Source organism: Lycium ferocissimum, chromosome 1 (genome assembly GCF_029784015.1).
Source record: "Lycium ferocissimum isolate CSIRO_LF1 chromosome 1, AGI_CSIRO_Lferr_CH_V1, whole genome shotgun sequence".
Taxonomy (NCBI): Eukaryota; Viridiplantae; Streptophyta; class Magnoliopsida; order Solanales; family Solanaceae; genus Lycium; species Lycium ferocissimum.
The window spans coordinates 11816547-11829562 of record NC_081342.1 but is presented as its reverse complement, the minus strand read 5'-3'; the positions used below and the strand labels follow the sequence as shown (position 1 = coordinate 11829562).

Below are 13016 nucleotides of genomic sequence, written 5' to 3'. Positions count from 1 at the left end.
TATGAACTAAATTAGAAGTACTCTGCATCACACATTATCTTTCGGCTCATCCATCCTCCATAATCGTCTTCAAGTGCTTGTGGAAGATCACTGTGGCATAGAGTAACATGCGGTTGAATTCCTACAAATTAAGGAAAATAAAAGAACAATGGAGTCTATCAGATAAGCGATAGATCATTTATTAACTCATAATCTTGCTTGGAAGAAGCGAAATTCAAACTTTCCTACTGAAAAAGATAAGAACTAGTGCATATGGAAATGTGATATATACCGTAACTAACGATTTCATCAATGAGATTATTGTAATACTGCAATCCCTTAGGATTAACGGGACCCCTTCCATCTACATAGAAAGCAAAACTCGAGTATGAGAAAGGAAGATAAAGCTTAATAATAATAGCATCATATGCACTATTAGTTGAATAAAAGAGCTTACTAGGAATAAGTCTTGACCACGATATGGAAAATCTATACCCTTCCAAACCCGTGTCAGCCATGAGTTTTACATCTTCCTGCAATAAACAGATTTTAAGGGCAGTCAAATTAATCATCAATTATGTGAACTCAAGGTTAAATTGATCCAGTTTCATCTTCTAGACCTTGTATTTATGGTATGCGTCACAAGATACATCTGCAGTGGCGCCTCCATATCCACCTGAAAATTTAAGGACCGAACTTGTAGAATTTAGGTGTCAGTTGTTGCTGCTGTAGGAACACTGCAAATATACTGGCCTTTCCCAAATCATAACGATCTTTCAAAATATTATTTTATTTAGTACCACTAAAGTTTCTTTTAACTTTCTAATAAAACTGAGAAAATTTTATAATTCTATTATTTACAAATCTCAGTTCATCCTGCTAAAAAAAACCATAATATACTTTGACATTCAGAGATTAACCACAAAGGTTAAAGAGAACAAACCAGCATGAAGAAAAGAGCAAAGGTGTCCCAAATGCTGGGAGTCCTTCCATCTTCAAATGCTGCCCCTTTAACCTTTCACCAAGCGAACCGCTAGTCAAGTATTTACTGTCTACTATATTTGCTAACTAACACTGTATATCCATATATATACACACATACTCACATACATATTACATATACATTGGGCCAGCGCCAGAGATATAGAATTCACATGAATAAGTAACTTTTGCACAAACTCTACCTATTAATTATGAAGTCCGATAGGTATTGATAAATATTTTATTGTGAACCCAGTTATTATTGTAATTAACTTGAGTTTGCTACAGTAACACCTAAACCTCAAATCTTGAATCAGTTTACTCATGTGTGCATGTCATATATGGATTCTAATTTTCGGTATCTATATTGAAGTATACACCCATACACATATATGTATTACCTAGTTATCTGTGATTTATTGTATTTGCTAATTAACACTATATAAGTAAGAGTTTAACTTCTATAAACTGATGAAAGTGATGTACATTTTGCAATATCAGGTCACTTAAAGGCAGACACTCATGTTGTTCAAAGTCAGTGTATATAAGTTATTAAATCGTACATCTAAATGTATAATTGCGGGAGTGAAAATCAAAATTACTGACTTGATAAACGAGAAGAACCGGAACCAAAAAACGAAAGTATCGGGAAGTCAGCTACGTGGACATCATCGCGCCGAAAACTACAAGGGGCAAAACAAGCATCATCGCAGAGAATATACATCGGTAGCTGCATTAATCGCCGGAGTAATCATTCTTCTTTAGGTATTGTCGTAGCTTCATGCAATAACTCGTAATATATAGTCTATCAGTTTTGTCGTATAAGACTACAAATTTACCATTAAAGAGAAAATTAGCAATGAATTAGAGAAAGAAAGGCAAGTCTCTCTCGGTTTCAACAAGAAACATTTTCATGAGAATGCTTAGATATCGTCAATATATTTAATACTTTGAATTAAACTACTAGAGGCTAGAGGTGCCAAATTCAAAATGACATGGTTATGAAGGTTAGAATTTTTTTCTTCTTGCTTACTAATTAAGGTAATTGAAATATCTCTTATTGGATTTCTTGATCCATATACCACATTTTAGCAAGTTCCAGTAAACTATGAAACCCCATAGTTGGAGAGTGCAAAAAAGTTGACGTAGAATTGTCTACCAAATACAATTTCACACACACGCGAAAAAAAAAGCCGATTTAAAGAGTGTGATGATTGATAGGATGTGGAGGAAGCAAATTTTGAGAGAACTTTTTCATCTTTTTCAGGTTTTGATGTCACTTTCTAACTTTGCAATCGACCCATTGCAGAGATTGCTCATTTTTGGTAAAGAAATAAAGAACCACATTGCTATAAGTCCTAACAAATGTGTCACAATATGCAAATCCATGCTTGACTGCCTTAGGTGAAGATACTGTGCAACAAATTCGACTTTTTTTTTTTTTTTTTTTTTTTTACTCCCATCCCTCCATAACCTCATTTATGATGTTACCCGCACCTCACTAACCTCTTCCATGATCTCAATAGTTAATATTACGTTTAAGATTACCTTTTTGTAATCTTTATGTAATAGTATAAATAAAGGTATGAAAATTGATATGATATACGCTTGATGAGATAGAAAAACCTCTATTTTCTCTTTACATATTCTTCGATTCTCTTTGTGTTACTGTTTTTTATCTTTTATTTTACAACATGTTATCAACACAAAAATTCTGATAATCACATTCAAAGCATGGGTTATGTTTTTCCTCAAGTGCTCGTCTCTAATTTAATTACCAGCTGATATGGCCTGTTATTCTTTTGCAACACTGATTCGTTGTGATTGTCATTTTTGGTTCTTATTAGTTCTATGTGTTTGACTGCAGCAGTTGATTATACTAGCTACCTTCAACCTACTCTTGCCTATTTATTGTTTTTCCTATTAATTACCGTCTTCAATGGAATCATATGTTCGCATGAACCCATTGGTTAAAATTAATGCCATAAGATGCAACGTGTCAAATGCTTACTAAGTCAAACCTCTCTATAATTGTCATTTTTCGTTATAACAACATTTCATTATTACGGTAAGAACCGGAACCCGATTTTCTCCGAAAAAAGTGGCAAAACCATTTTTTATGTTATATTTTACTTTTCTATAACAATATTCTACCTATACTACAAATTTACCATTAAAGAGAAAATTAGCAATGACTAGGAGAAAGAAAAGGTGACATTCATAGATATCGTGTCAATTAAACTCCTAGAGGATAGAGGTAAAATTCAAAATAATGACTATGCAATTAAATACTCAAATATTGTATAATACTCCCTCGATCTGATTCAAAAAGAGTGTCCACTTAGCGTTAGTTTTTTGGTTCAAAAAGAGAACTTTTTTCATCTTTTTCAGGTTTTGATGTCATTTTCTAACTTTGCAAAATCAGAGATTGCTCATTTTTGTTAAAGAAATGACATTATATTTTGTCACTTACCCTTGACTGCCTTAGGCAAAGTATTAAGTGACCAAATCACCTATTTAATTTGGGATAGTTTAGTCCAATAACCTATTTTTGCCTAGGAGTTAGTATGTTTTTATCTTTTATTTTAAATGTTTATTATCAGCAACAAATCTGATAATCACATTGCAAATGTGCTCGTCTCTAATTTAATTACCAGCACTCTTTTTGAACCCGTTGTGATTGTCAGGCTAATATTTTGTGAGAAATATATTAATTGCATAAAAAAATATTAAAATATTTTGTTAATCAAATTTCCTTTGCTAAAAGTTTGGAAAAAAATCATCATTAATTCAAGCGTTATATTATCACTAAAGAATTGACAAATTTACTTACGACTTAACAATTTATAATGGTAGAATCTTATGTCAAACTTGAAACATTTAAATTTTCAATTAATTTAAAATGCATATGTTCTTTAGATTTTAATTCTTTATCGATACTAAAGATACAACTAGTTACGAATTTATTAGTCACTACAATTTTAATTAATGAAATAGATATTAACAAGTATTTTGTTTTCGTTTATAACATAAAAAGTATTTAAAAAATAAATTTTGCGTATTTTTGTTTATAGCAGCTAAATGAGATTCAAAAGTCAAATGTCAGTATACATACATAACAATACCTCACTATAGCAGCTATGAAATTTTCGGACTAACACTGCCAGCCGTGTCAAATGGACATAGGTTCATTTTGGTAGCCATTGACTATTTCACAAAATGGGTAGAAGCATCTTCGCACAAGTCAGTGACGAAGAAGGTGGTGGTAGACTTTATTCGCAATAACATCATTTGTCGATTCGGAATCCGAGTCAATCATAACGAGATAATGGAGCTAATCTTAATAGCGGTCCGATGCGGGAGATTTGCGAAACATTCAAGATTACTTCACCGCAATTCCACCCCTTATCGACCTCGTATGAATGGAGCAGCTTTGAAGCGGCCAACAAAAAACATCAAGAGAATATTGCGGAAGATGATTGATAATTACAGCAATGGCACGAAAAATTGCCATCGCCCTTCTCTGCTATCGCACCAACGTTAGACTTCTTTAACCGGGGCAACACCTTATCTTTTGGTTTATGGAACGAGAGGTCGTGTTACCCGGGCAGAGGTAGAAATACCATCCTCGAGGATTATCCAAGAAGCCGAGTTAAGTGATGCCAAATGGATACAAAATCGGTATGAACAATTGATGCTCATTGATGAAAAAGAGGATGAATGCGCTAGTTTGTCATGGACAACTTTACCGCAACGAATGGCCAAAGCTTTCAACAAGAAGGTAAGACCAAGACAATTCAAACGGGGCAATTGGTGTCGAAGCGCATATTCCCACACCAAAATGAAGCTAAGGGAAAATTTGCACCTAATAGCGAAGACGCCATACGGTTCTTACCGAGTATTAACCGGAGGAAAGCACTAATTTTAGCAAATGGATGGCCAGTGTGGCCGAAAGCTATAAATGCCGTCAAGAGATACTACGTCTAGGAGCTTTTCATTTATTTTGCATGTAATGTTTTGTAATGTCTTTCTATGTAATGAAACTACATTTCCTCGGCGGGATATGTAGGAAACCCATATCGGGTTTGCTCTCTTTAAGATAGAAATTTTAAAAATTGTCATTTGCTTGTAATTTGAACTACGCCTGACCTGATTCCCGTGGTGGGATACGAGCGGCCTACGTTATAGGTTTTCGGTCACATTATTAGAAAATTTTAATTTTATTTTCTTTGTATGTCATGAACTACGCTTGACTTGATTCCCTTGTGTCGGGATACGTAGTGTACCGTATAAGGCTCGGTCTCGTCATGTTAAGAGTTCCATCCTCCTCGCGCCGTAAACCGGGACAATTTTTAAGTGGCATCATTGCAAAACGACATCAGAGACATGAAAGAGTATATGGTCAATCGAATCGTCGACGTAAAGAAAGACTTTGGAAAAAGGACGTTCGTTTTGTTCCACGACGTGTCACTTGTTCAAAGTTCGACAGTAAATTATTTATCATTATATACATATTTACCATAAATTTATGCATATTTCCTTTTATAATAATATGATTTTTTTTTATTAAATGGTTTTATTAGTTGGCCCGTACTTAGAAATAGGCGGAGGTTACAAGTCCAAATAAAGTCGAGGCACGAAGCATCAAGAACTCGAATTTTCAAAGTCAACACGTCACCACCCCCTCCCCCCCCCTCCCCCAAAACTTACAAATTTTCTTTTCGAGCGTGGTTCTCAAAATTGTGTAAGCTTGGAAATAGTAATGTTTACACTTTGCAAGGACTAGGCATCGAACGGTTTGAGTTTTCTTATAACATTTAGGAGTAATTATGCCCCTCAATTGCTAGCAACTCTCGAATTTTATGATAAATTAATGCTTAAGTTTTACGAAGATTTTCAAATGTATCGATGCACAAATATTTTCTACTGCTTTCAAATACTTCGCATAAAATGCTTTCAAATGCGTGGCACATGCGCTACTGCTTTCGAATGCTCCGCATAAATGCTTTCATTTGCTCCGCATAAATGCTTTCAAATACCCTGCACCCGCACTGCACAAATGCTTTCATTTGCCCCGCACAAATGCTTTAAATGCACTGCACATGCACATTGCACCCGCACTGCACCAATGCTTTCATCTGCTCCGCATAAACGCTTTCAAATGCACTACACATGCACATTACACAAGTATAAATGCTTTCATTTGCTCCGCACAAATCCTATCAAATGCACCGCACTGCCGCTTTCAAACGCACTACTTGCTTTCAAATGCTTTGCATGCCTGCTTTAAGAAACACTGCACACGCACTGCATAAATGCTTTCAATTGCTTCGCATAAATGCTTTCAAACGCGCACGCACCGCACAAATGCTCTAAAATTCACTGCATAAATGCTTTACACCATGAATCATGCTGGTTTGAAAACCTCATTCTCATCAATCATTGGGTTTTAAAGAAAACCTCATTATCTTTTTAGATGTACCTCATTTTCATAAATCATTTGGCTTAAATAGACTCATCTTCATATCTGGGTTAGGGCCCCATTTTCATTAATCATCGCCAAAAGCATCATTCTCATCGGCCTAAGGCCTCATTTGCATTTCGCCTTAGCTAAGGCTATTGTACGTCGCTTTATTTTTCGATATTTATTTACTAACTATTTTATCTAGTTTAAGTTTCACAGGAGCTTTAGCGCAACGTGGAACTATTTCTTCGGCAGCGAACTAGGGCAATGCGTTGGGAAGGAAAAGCAGACTTCCTGACAAGGGTCAAAGATCTACCTCGAACACTCGCCCCCAATTACAAATATCCCGCTTGCATTCCAGCATTCACGAATTCTGTCATAATACCCAGCGTCATCATAATTCAACACTGGGACGATTTTGCAAAGATTCGCTCCAGTCGGGTTTCGTCATTCATAGGTGTCGTAGTCATCCTGGAACTACACACGACCTGATTGTCGTGCAGCCCGAGATATGTAGGCAACTCGGAGGCCGGAGTTCGGCCATAGTCCTTTCAAATCTTTCTTACCCTTTGTCCTCCAAAATCCTTTAGCCGGGTCAAAATAAGGCACCGAATAACGTCTTTGCCCGAAAATTCTTTCATCATTTACAAAGAGGACAAGTTGTTGACACCCAATTTTGTCCCTTCTTCCCCAAGATATTTAGTTACGTTTCTGATATTTTGGCAACTTTAAAGTAATTATTTGTATTTTACTATAATTATTAGTTTTTATTAATACCGTATTTCATCATTCCATTGCAGCACAATTGTTATTATCTTTTATTTTTTTTATTACCATCGTTTACTACTACTACTACTACTACTACTACTACTACTACTATTATTATTATTATTATTATTATTATTATTATTATTATTATTATTATTATTATTATTATTATTATTATTATTATTGTTTGTTATTATTGTGACCAGTATTATTATAATTCGCAAGATTTTTACCTTTTATGCACACGCATCGCATTTATTTTCGCGCAATCAAATAATAGCGTTTTATTTACCGTTGAACTTTAAAATATTATCACACGTTTATTATGGCTTTTTGTAATCTTATTTTATCCGGGGATTGATAATTACATATGTTTATATAAAGTAATATTTTAACACCCGTTAGCATATAATTAATTAAAATGGGTCTTTTATTTAAATTTAGAAGCCCTAAAATAGCATAAGGAACAAATATATTATTAGCCCAATCCGCATGAGGCCAATTCATTACCCAGCCCACATTTTAATTAAATCAACCCACTACCTATTCATCTACCCGAATGTACCCCATAAAAAAAAAATCATTAATACCACCCCAACATTTTAAATCAATTACTCCATTACAAGACCCGACCGGCCCACACCCGTGTACCGACCCGTGCCCTCAACTAAATGAACATTAGGGTTCTTATCATTTTCCCTTCACAGCGCCGCACCTCCCCTGTTCTCTCTCTTCTCTTCTCGTCTCTCTTCTCCCCCATTCTTGGCAAAACCTAATCCCTCTTTAGCCATAGACAGACCCGTCCGCCCCTTTTTGTGCAAGCTTTGTCCGTTCGTCAAATATTTATCGACCCGTCCGCCGCTCCATCTCATCACTCCCTCTCTCTTCCTCGACTAAGATGACAAAATTACGCAGGCGATTTCGCCTTCCGCACCATACATAGCTAATTCGGGACGAAATTAACGGTTTTGTACCTTCCATTATCGTGGTCAAAGTTTGAAAGTCGAGTTTCTCCTCTCTGTTTTCTTTTTCTCTTTCTTTCCGACCTGGAAACACTTAATGGGTTTTGGCCATTTATGAATTGAAATTGATCTCCTTTGTCTGTTCCGTTGATTTTCAAGTACAGATTTTAATGAACGTTGTTTTCTTCTTCTGGGTATTCTGAACAAAACAGAACCCAACGTTTTGTGTTTGAAAAAAAATTCAACTAAAAGCCCGCCCAATTATTTTTTTTAATTTTTTAAAACCCTAGATTTCCCCCCTATAAATAATCATTTCTATGTTCGTGGAGGAAAAAGGTTGGGAGCCAAAAAAATTCCCCTCAGAAAAAAAGAGATTTCTTTTTAGCCTCCTTGAATATTCTGAAAATATAAGCTTTAATCGCCTGAACCCCATTTGAAAGATCTATACTCTTCAATTACTATACCCCGCGTATTCGTTTAAAGCGTTGCCGAGTGGTTTACTTTTTTTTTTTTCCCTCCTCGGTTTATTGCTACGAAATCGAGTATAGATCGAGACCTCGACCCACTTCGCCGCACCCTCGAAGAAGATCTGAAACCTCGACCCACTTCGCTGCACCTGAAGAAGGTAATTCTCTGTTTTTTTTTTAATTTTGCATTCGCTGTTGCTCTATGTTATTTTGTTTGTCATTCTGGGATTAGAATATGTGAGCTTAGTTAAGCTAATTTCGTTTTGACAAATGAGTCGGTTTGCGGTGTTCTCGTGTTGATCGATTATATGGTTAAGTATATTCACGTATGATAATTTGGTTTAGTTTGCTTGAGCATGTGAACAACTTTCCTTTAGTCAATTAATTTCAGTCTGATAGCTCAGTAGGTGTTTATGTATTCGTTCACGATTGTTGTCTCGCTAGCTTATGTTCGTTAGAATTTTAGCTTAGTAGCATTAAGCATATTCCTGCTTTAGTTAGCTTAGTTTCGTTTTAGTAGTTAAAACGCTTAGACATTCATGTTTAATGTGGCTTAGTTTCTAGGTTGATAGTTAATGTAACCTGTTTATTCATGCCTTAATTCAATTCAGATGATTTTAGTCTTATTAGCCTCGTTTGTGTTCATACGTGATTCATGTGCGAGTGTACCGGATGTTCATGCCTCCGTATGATCGAAATGCGCATATCAAGTTTTCGTTGCCCCGTCCTTCCCCTCCGATAAAAAATGTAACCGTGGTGGTTGAATATTTGTGGGAAGTCCTAAATGAACGAAGAATTTGGTAATGGTTTGAACATGTTTTCATCTAGGAATATGTATTTATTCTCTTAGTTTTGCATCTGTTCATCTGGTCATGTCTATGCTGCAAGTTGTGAAGTAGGTGTAAATTTGGAAATAGTCATACGGTCTTAATACGCTCACATCGTCAAGTCCCCGTAGATGTATGTTAAGTGTTATCGTTAGTTAGTTTTGTGCACTTGTTTTAGTTCTCCATATGTTGGGTTACTTTGTATGATTACCTCCGATTCCAAGCCAAATTCGTGTTAATGAGTGTGTTTGGTTTGTCGTTTATCTACTTTGAACCATGTCAAAATATCCGGAATTCTTCTCCGGTCATACTTGTAATTTTTCATTCGTTCGCTTTGGTATGTTTGTTCGACATATACGAAATGCCCACGAATTTCCTTTCCTTTTTCTTTGCGTTTTCAAATCTGATCATGTTGGCTTATCTCCTCATATTTCCTATCTGATTGCTGTTTATGATATGATATACCTCGAAGTATACTCAAATACACGTATTATATACATCATCTACTGATCTATTTTAAGTTCATGTTTTACATGTTTTACCTTGTTCGTTGAGTGTATACTAATCCTTTTCTTTTGTTTTTGTGCATGACCATCGCACACGAGTCCAAGGGATTCATTTTCCTCCGCATTCGGTGTTGGGCTAAAAGCCCAAAATATCCTCTCTCTCGCCGCCCCCTTATCCGTGTCCCAAGGAAAGAAAATCAAGTTCGGGGCCAAAAGCCCAATAACGAAAAAAACAAGCCAGCGTTGTTAGCCCTTAAAAGTGGGCCGAGCCCATTTTAACATCATTTGCTCCTTCATTTCATTTTTTATGCATTTTGATTTGTATTTGTGCAACTAACGTTTCACTTGTTTGTTTCCTTAGCTAAATGAACCACAGTAGATTAGTATGGAATTTAGTTTAGTTAAAGGGTAGCTAATTTAAGAAAGACCAATTAATTCCATAAGCTTCATTTTTTTTTCTTTTATGTCAAAACTATTTATAGCATCTAATATTTATGTTATTTATTTAGAATAACTAATTTGCAAGTAGCGTAACTATATATTTTGAGTTAATGGAATCATGTTGTATCTTAAAATTTCAAAACGTTACTAATACACAAATATGAATTCAAGGACTTTTTATAAACCATTTCTTCAAGACTTATCAAATTATGCATATTTTAAACTAAATATAATGAAAGAGAAAGAAAATTCATCACCTTTTGCATTCTATTTAAAAACAAGTTTAGATTTTCTACACCACCATATTCATATAATATATTCTAAAAGATCGCATTTGTTAAGTCTTCTCTTAAAAGTTATTGTTCATAGGCAAATCATTTTATTTTCTACAAATCTTATTTTTTTTTTGAATAGCATTACTATTTTTTTGGGCCTTAGCAATGTCTTTAATTTCTACTTAACATTTAAAATCTCCCTTTCTGCAAATTACTATATTTTCCTATAAGTTAGTTCAAACGGCGTTATTATATTTCCTTTGAAATTTTAGTAATATATACAAGCTATTTTCTTAAGATTTAAGCACTATACTTAGCGTCGGCTATTTAGCCTAAGTTTGGCCGGTCTGCAAACCGTAGTTAACGGATCCTAGAGGATGCCTAACCCCTTCCCTTTAGGATAATTAGAACCCTTACCTAGAATCACACTGATTAAGCAGACTATTAACGGAGGTTAGTTATCCTTACCTTAGTTAATAATTAGGTGCCCTAATTCACCTTAAAACCAATTAGGTGGCGACTCCTAAAATAAAGCAAAAAATAGGAATCTCCAATATTTTGTACCTAATTTAACCTGGTCTAAATGGGGTATAACATGCACTTCACTCGAACCAGGTCCTTCTACCTTTAACTTAGCAATGTCAGCTTTCAATAGAGCATTTTCAACCCGCAGCCTCTCCACTTCAGCCAAGATCTTCTCGTTTACCTCAATGAGACTAGAAATAGTAGAGTTGCATCCTGCTCCTTATTTCTTTTGCACAATGTCACACTCCTCTAGGGTGCCCAAGGAAAACAATTGTTTTTTAATTCCTTTGGCGACCTTTCCAAGGATTACCTCGTGGTTGATCAAACACTTTAGTCAAAAGGAATCCATAGGAGAGACCATGTTTCCCATCTTTTGTGTCCACAACTTTTATCATGTGCTCGATTATGATAGAGGGTAGGCTGACTAAATGTCCTCCATCTAGAATCTCCATTAGGAACAGATCCTTCTTAGATGCTATACACCTCTTTTCAGTCCTAGGAAATATCACTTTGTTGGGATGAAGTCACAGGCTCGACATCGTGGCTTCATCGTTCTCTTTGGTGGCGGAGTTTCAATGGTCACTCGCTCTCCTATTCGAACTATGATACCTTTGAAGTCGTCTGAGGCTTTGATGTATTTGTCATTTCCCAGTTTTTTAATTCCTTCAGTTGGGACATTCAGAAGTTTTCCCAACTGAGCTTCATCCAATGTAAACTCAACTTTTCCAACCTTGAAGACCAGGGTATAATCATCAGTATACTGTAGATTCACAAAGAAATCACATCGCCATCTCATAGACTAACGCAGCCCTTCAAGAAGATGATCCCAACTCTAAGCTCTCAAGATCTCCACTAAATCATCAAATCCTTGGTGCCCAATTGCTTCTGGATCAAACACTCTGCCAAGCAACACTTTTTTACCTCTTAGATTTTCTTGTCTCAAGTTTTCTTCATCCCTTTTTGATTTCTCCTTTTGCCGAATCGTAGGTCCCCGCCGAGGATTACTTTTCTTTTCTTAGAGAGATCTCTCCCCACCGACCGGGCTCTTTCTCTTCAGCAGCGGGTCACTTCCTTTTCCTTTCTTATTTTTTCAAGTTGACTTTCTCTAAATTTTTACCTCACCCACATTTTCCTCTTTGTCAATTACAGTATCTTTTCTTTCCTTTGAATTTCTTTTTCTTTCTGGGTAGAGCTTCCTCCTCCTCGTCTCTTCTTCTTCTTCTTCTTCTTCTTCTTCTTCTTCTTCTTCTTCTTCTTCTTCTTCTTCTTCTTCGGTATTACTACCAATACAACTTTCTTTTCATCTATCAAATGACTTAAGTTGACCTGCTTTTGCCAACTTTCTATTCTTACCAAGACTCTTCTCCTTGTTACCTTATGACCATAGCAGCGTGATACGGCCCTTCGTTCTGGGTTGACGTGAGTGTCTCTTTTCTAGAGCGTATATGGTTTTTCCCCTCGCTTTCCTTCCTTTTTGATTTTGTACTTCCAATTCTATGCTTGAGAACGTTCCCAAAGCTACATCCTCATCCGAGTTTATATTCTATTTCTTTCGTGGATTTTCCTTTTCTGGGTAGCCGATTTTGCATGAGAACAAGATTCCTTTTCCAGCGGGTCTTCCTGTGGAGACACAACAACTATGGATAAAGGTCCAATATCCAAACAATCTCTTCCTAGACTAGGTCCTTCATTCATCTCCTTTGTTCCTACCGGAATTTTCTCTCGTTCTCTTCCCCGTTTTCACGACTTTCTTTTCAAATTATTCTTCAATGTAAATCTCTCCAAACTCCATCAACAACATCATTCACAACCTTCGAAACG

At 35.8% G+C, this 13016-nt stretch overlaps 1 protein-coding gene across 2 annotated transcripts in view; it reads right to left on the bottom strand.

The window, feature by feature from the left end:
• The window catches only part of LOC132047963 (beta-glucosidase 11-like), a 41984-nt gene that overhangs the window by 2201 nt on the left and 26767 nt on the right, over positions 1 to 13016 (bottom strand). Inside the window, exons 3-6 of one of the 2 annotated variants that reach the window (XM_059438927.1) lie at positions 600 to 655; positions 437 to 512; positions 272 to 343; positions 34 to 121 (exon numbers count right to left, since the gene is read on the bottom strand). In XM_059438927.1, coding sequence (XP_059294910.1) covers positions 34 to 121; positions 272 to 343; positions 437 to 512; positions 600 to 655 — 292 coding nt within the window. The remainder of the gene's footprint in view (positions 1 to 33; positions 122 to 271; positions 344 to 436; positions 513 to 599; positions 656 to 13016) is intronic. The other variant, XM_059438919.1, reaches the window with a different exon arrangement.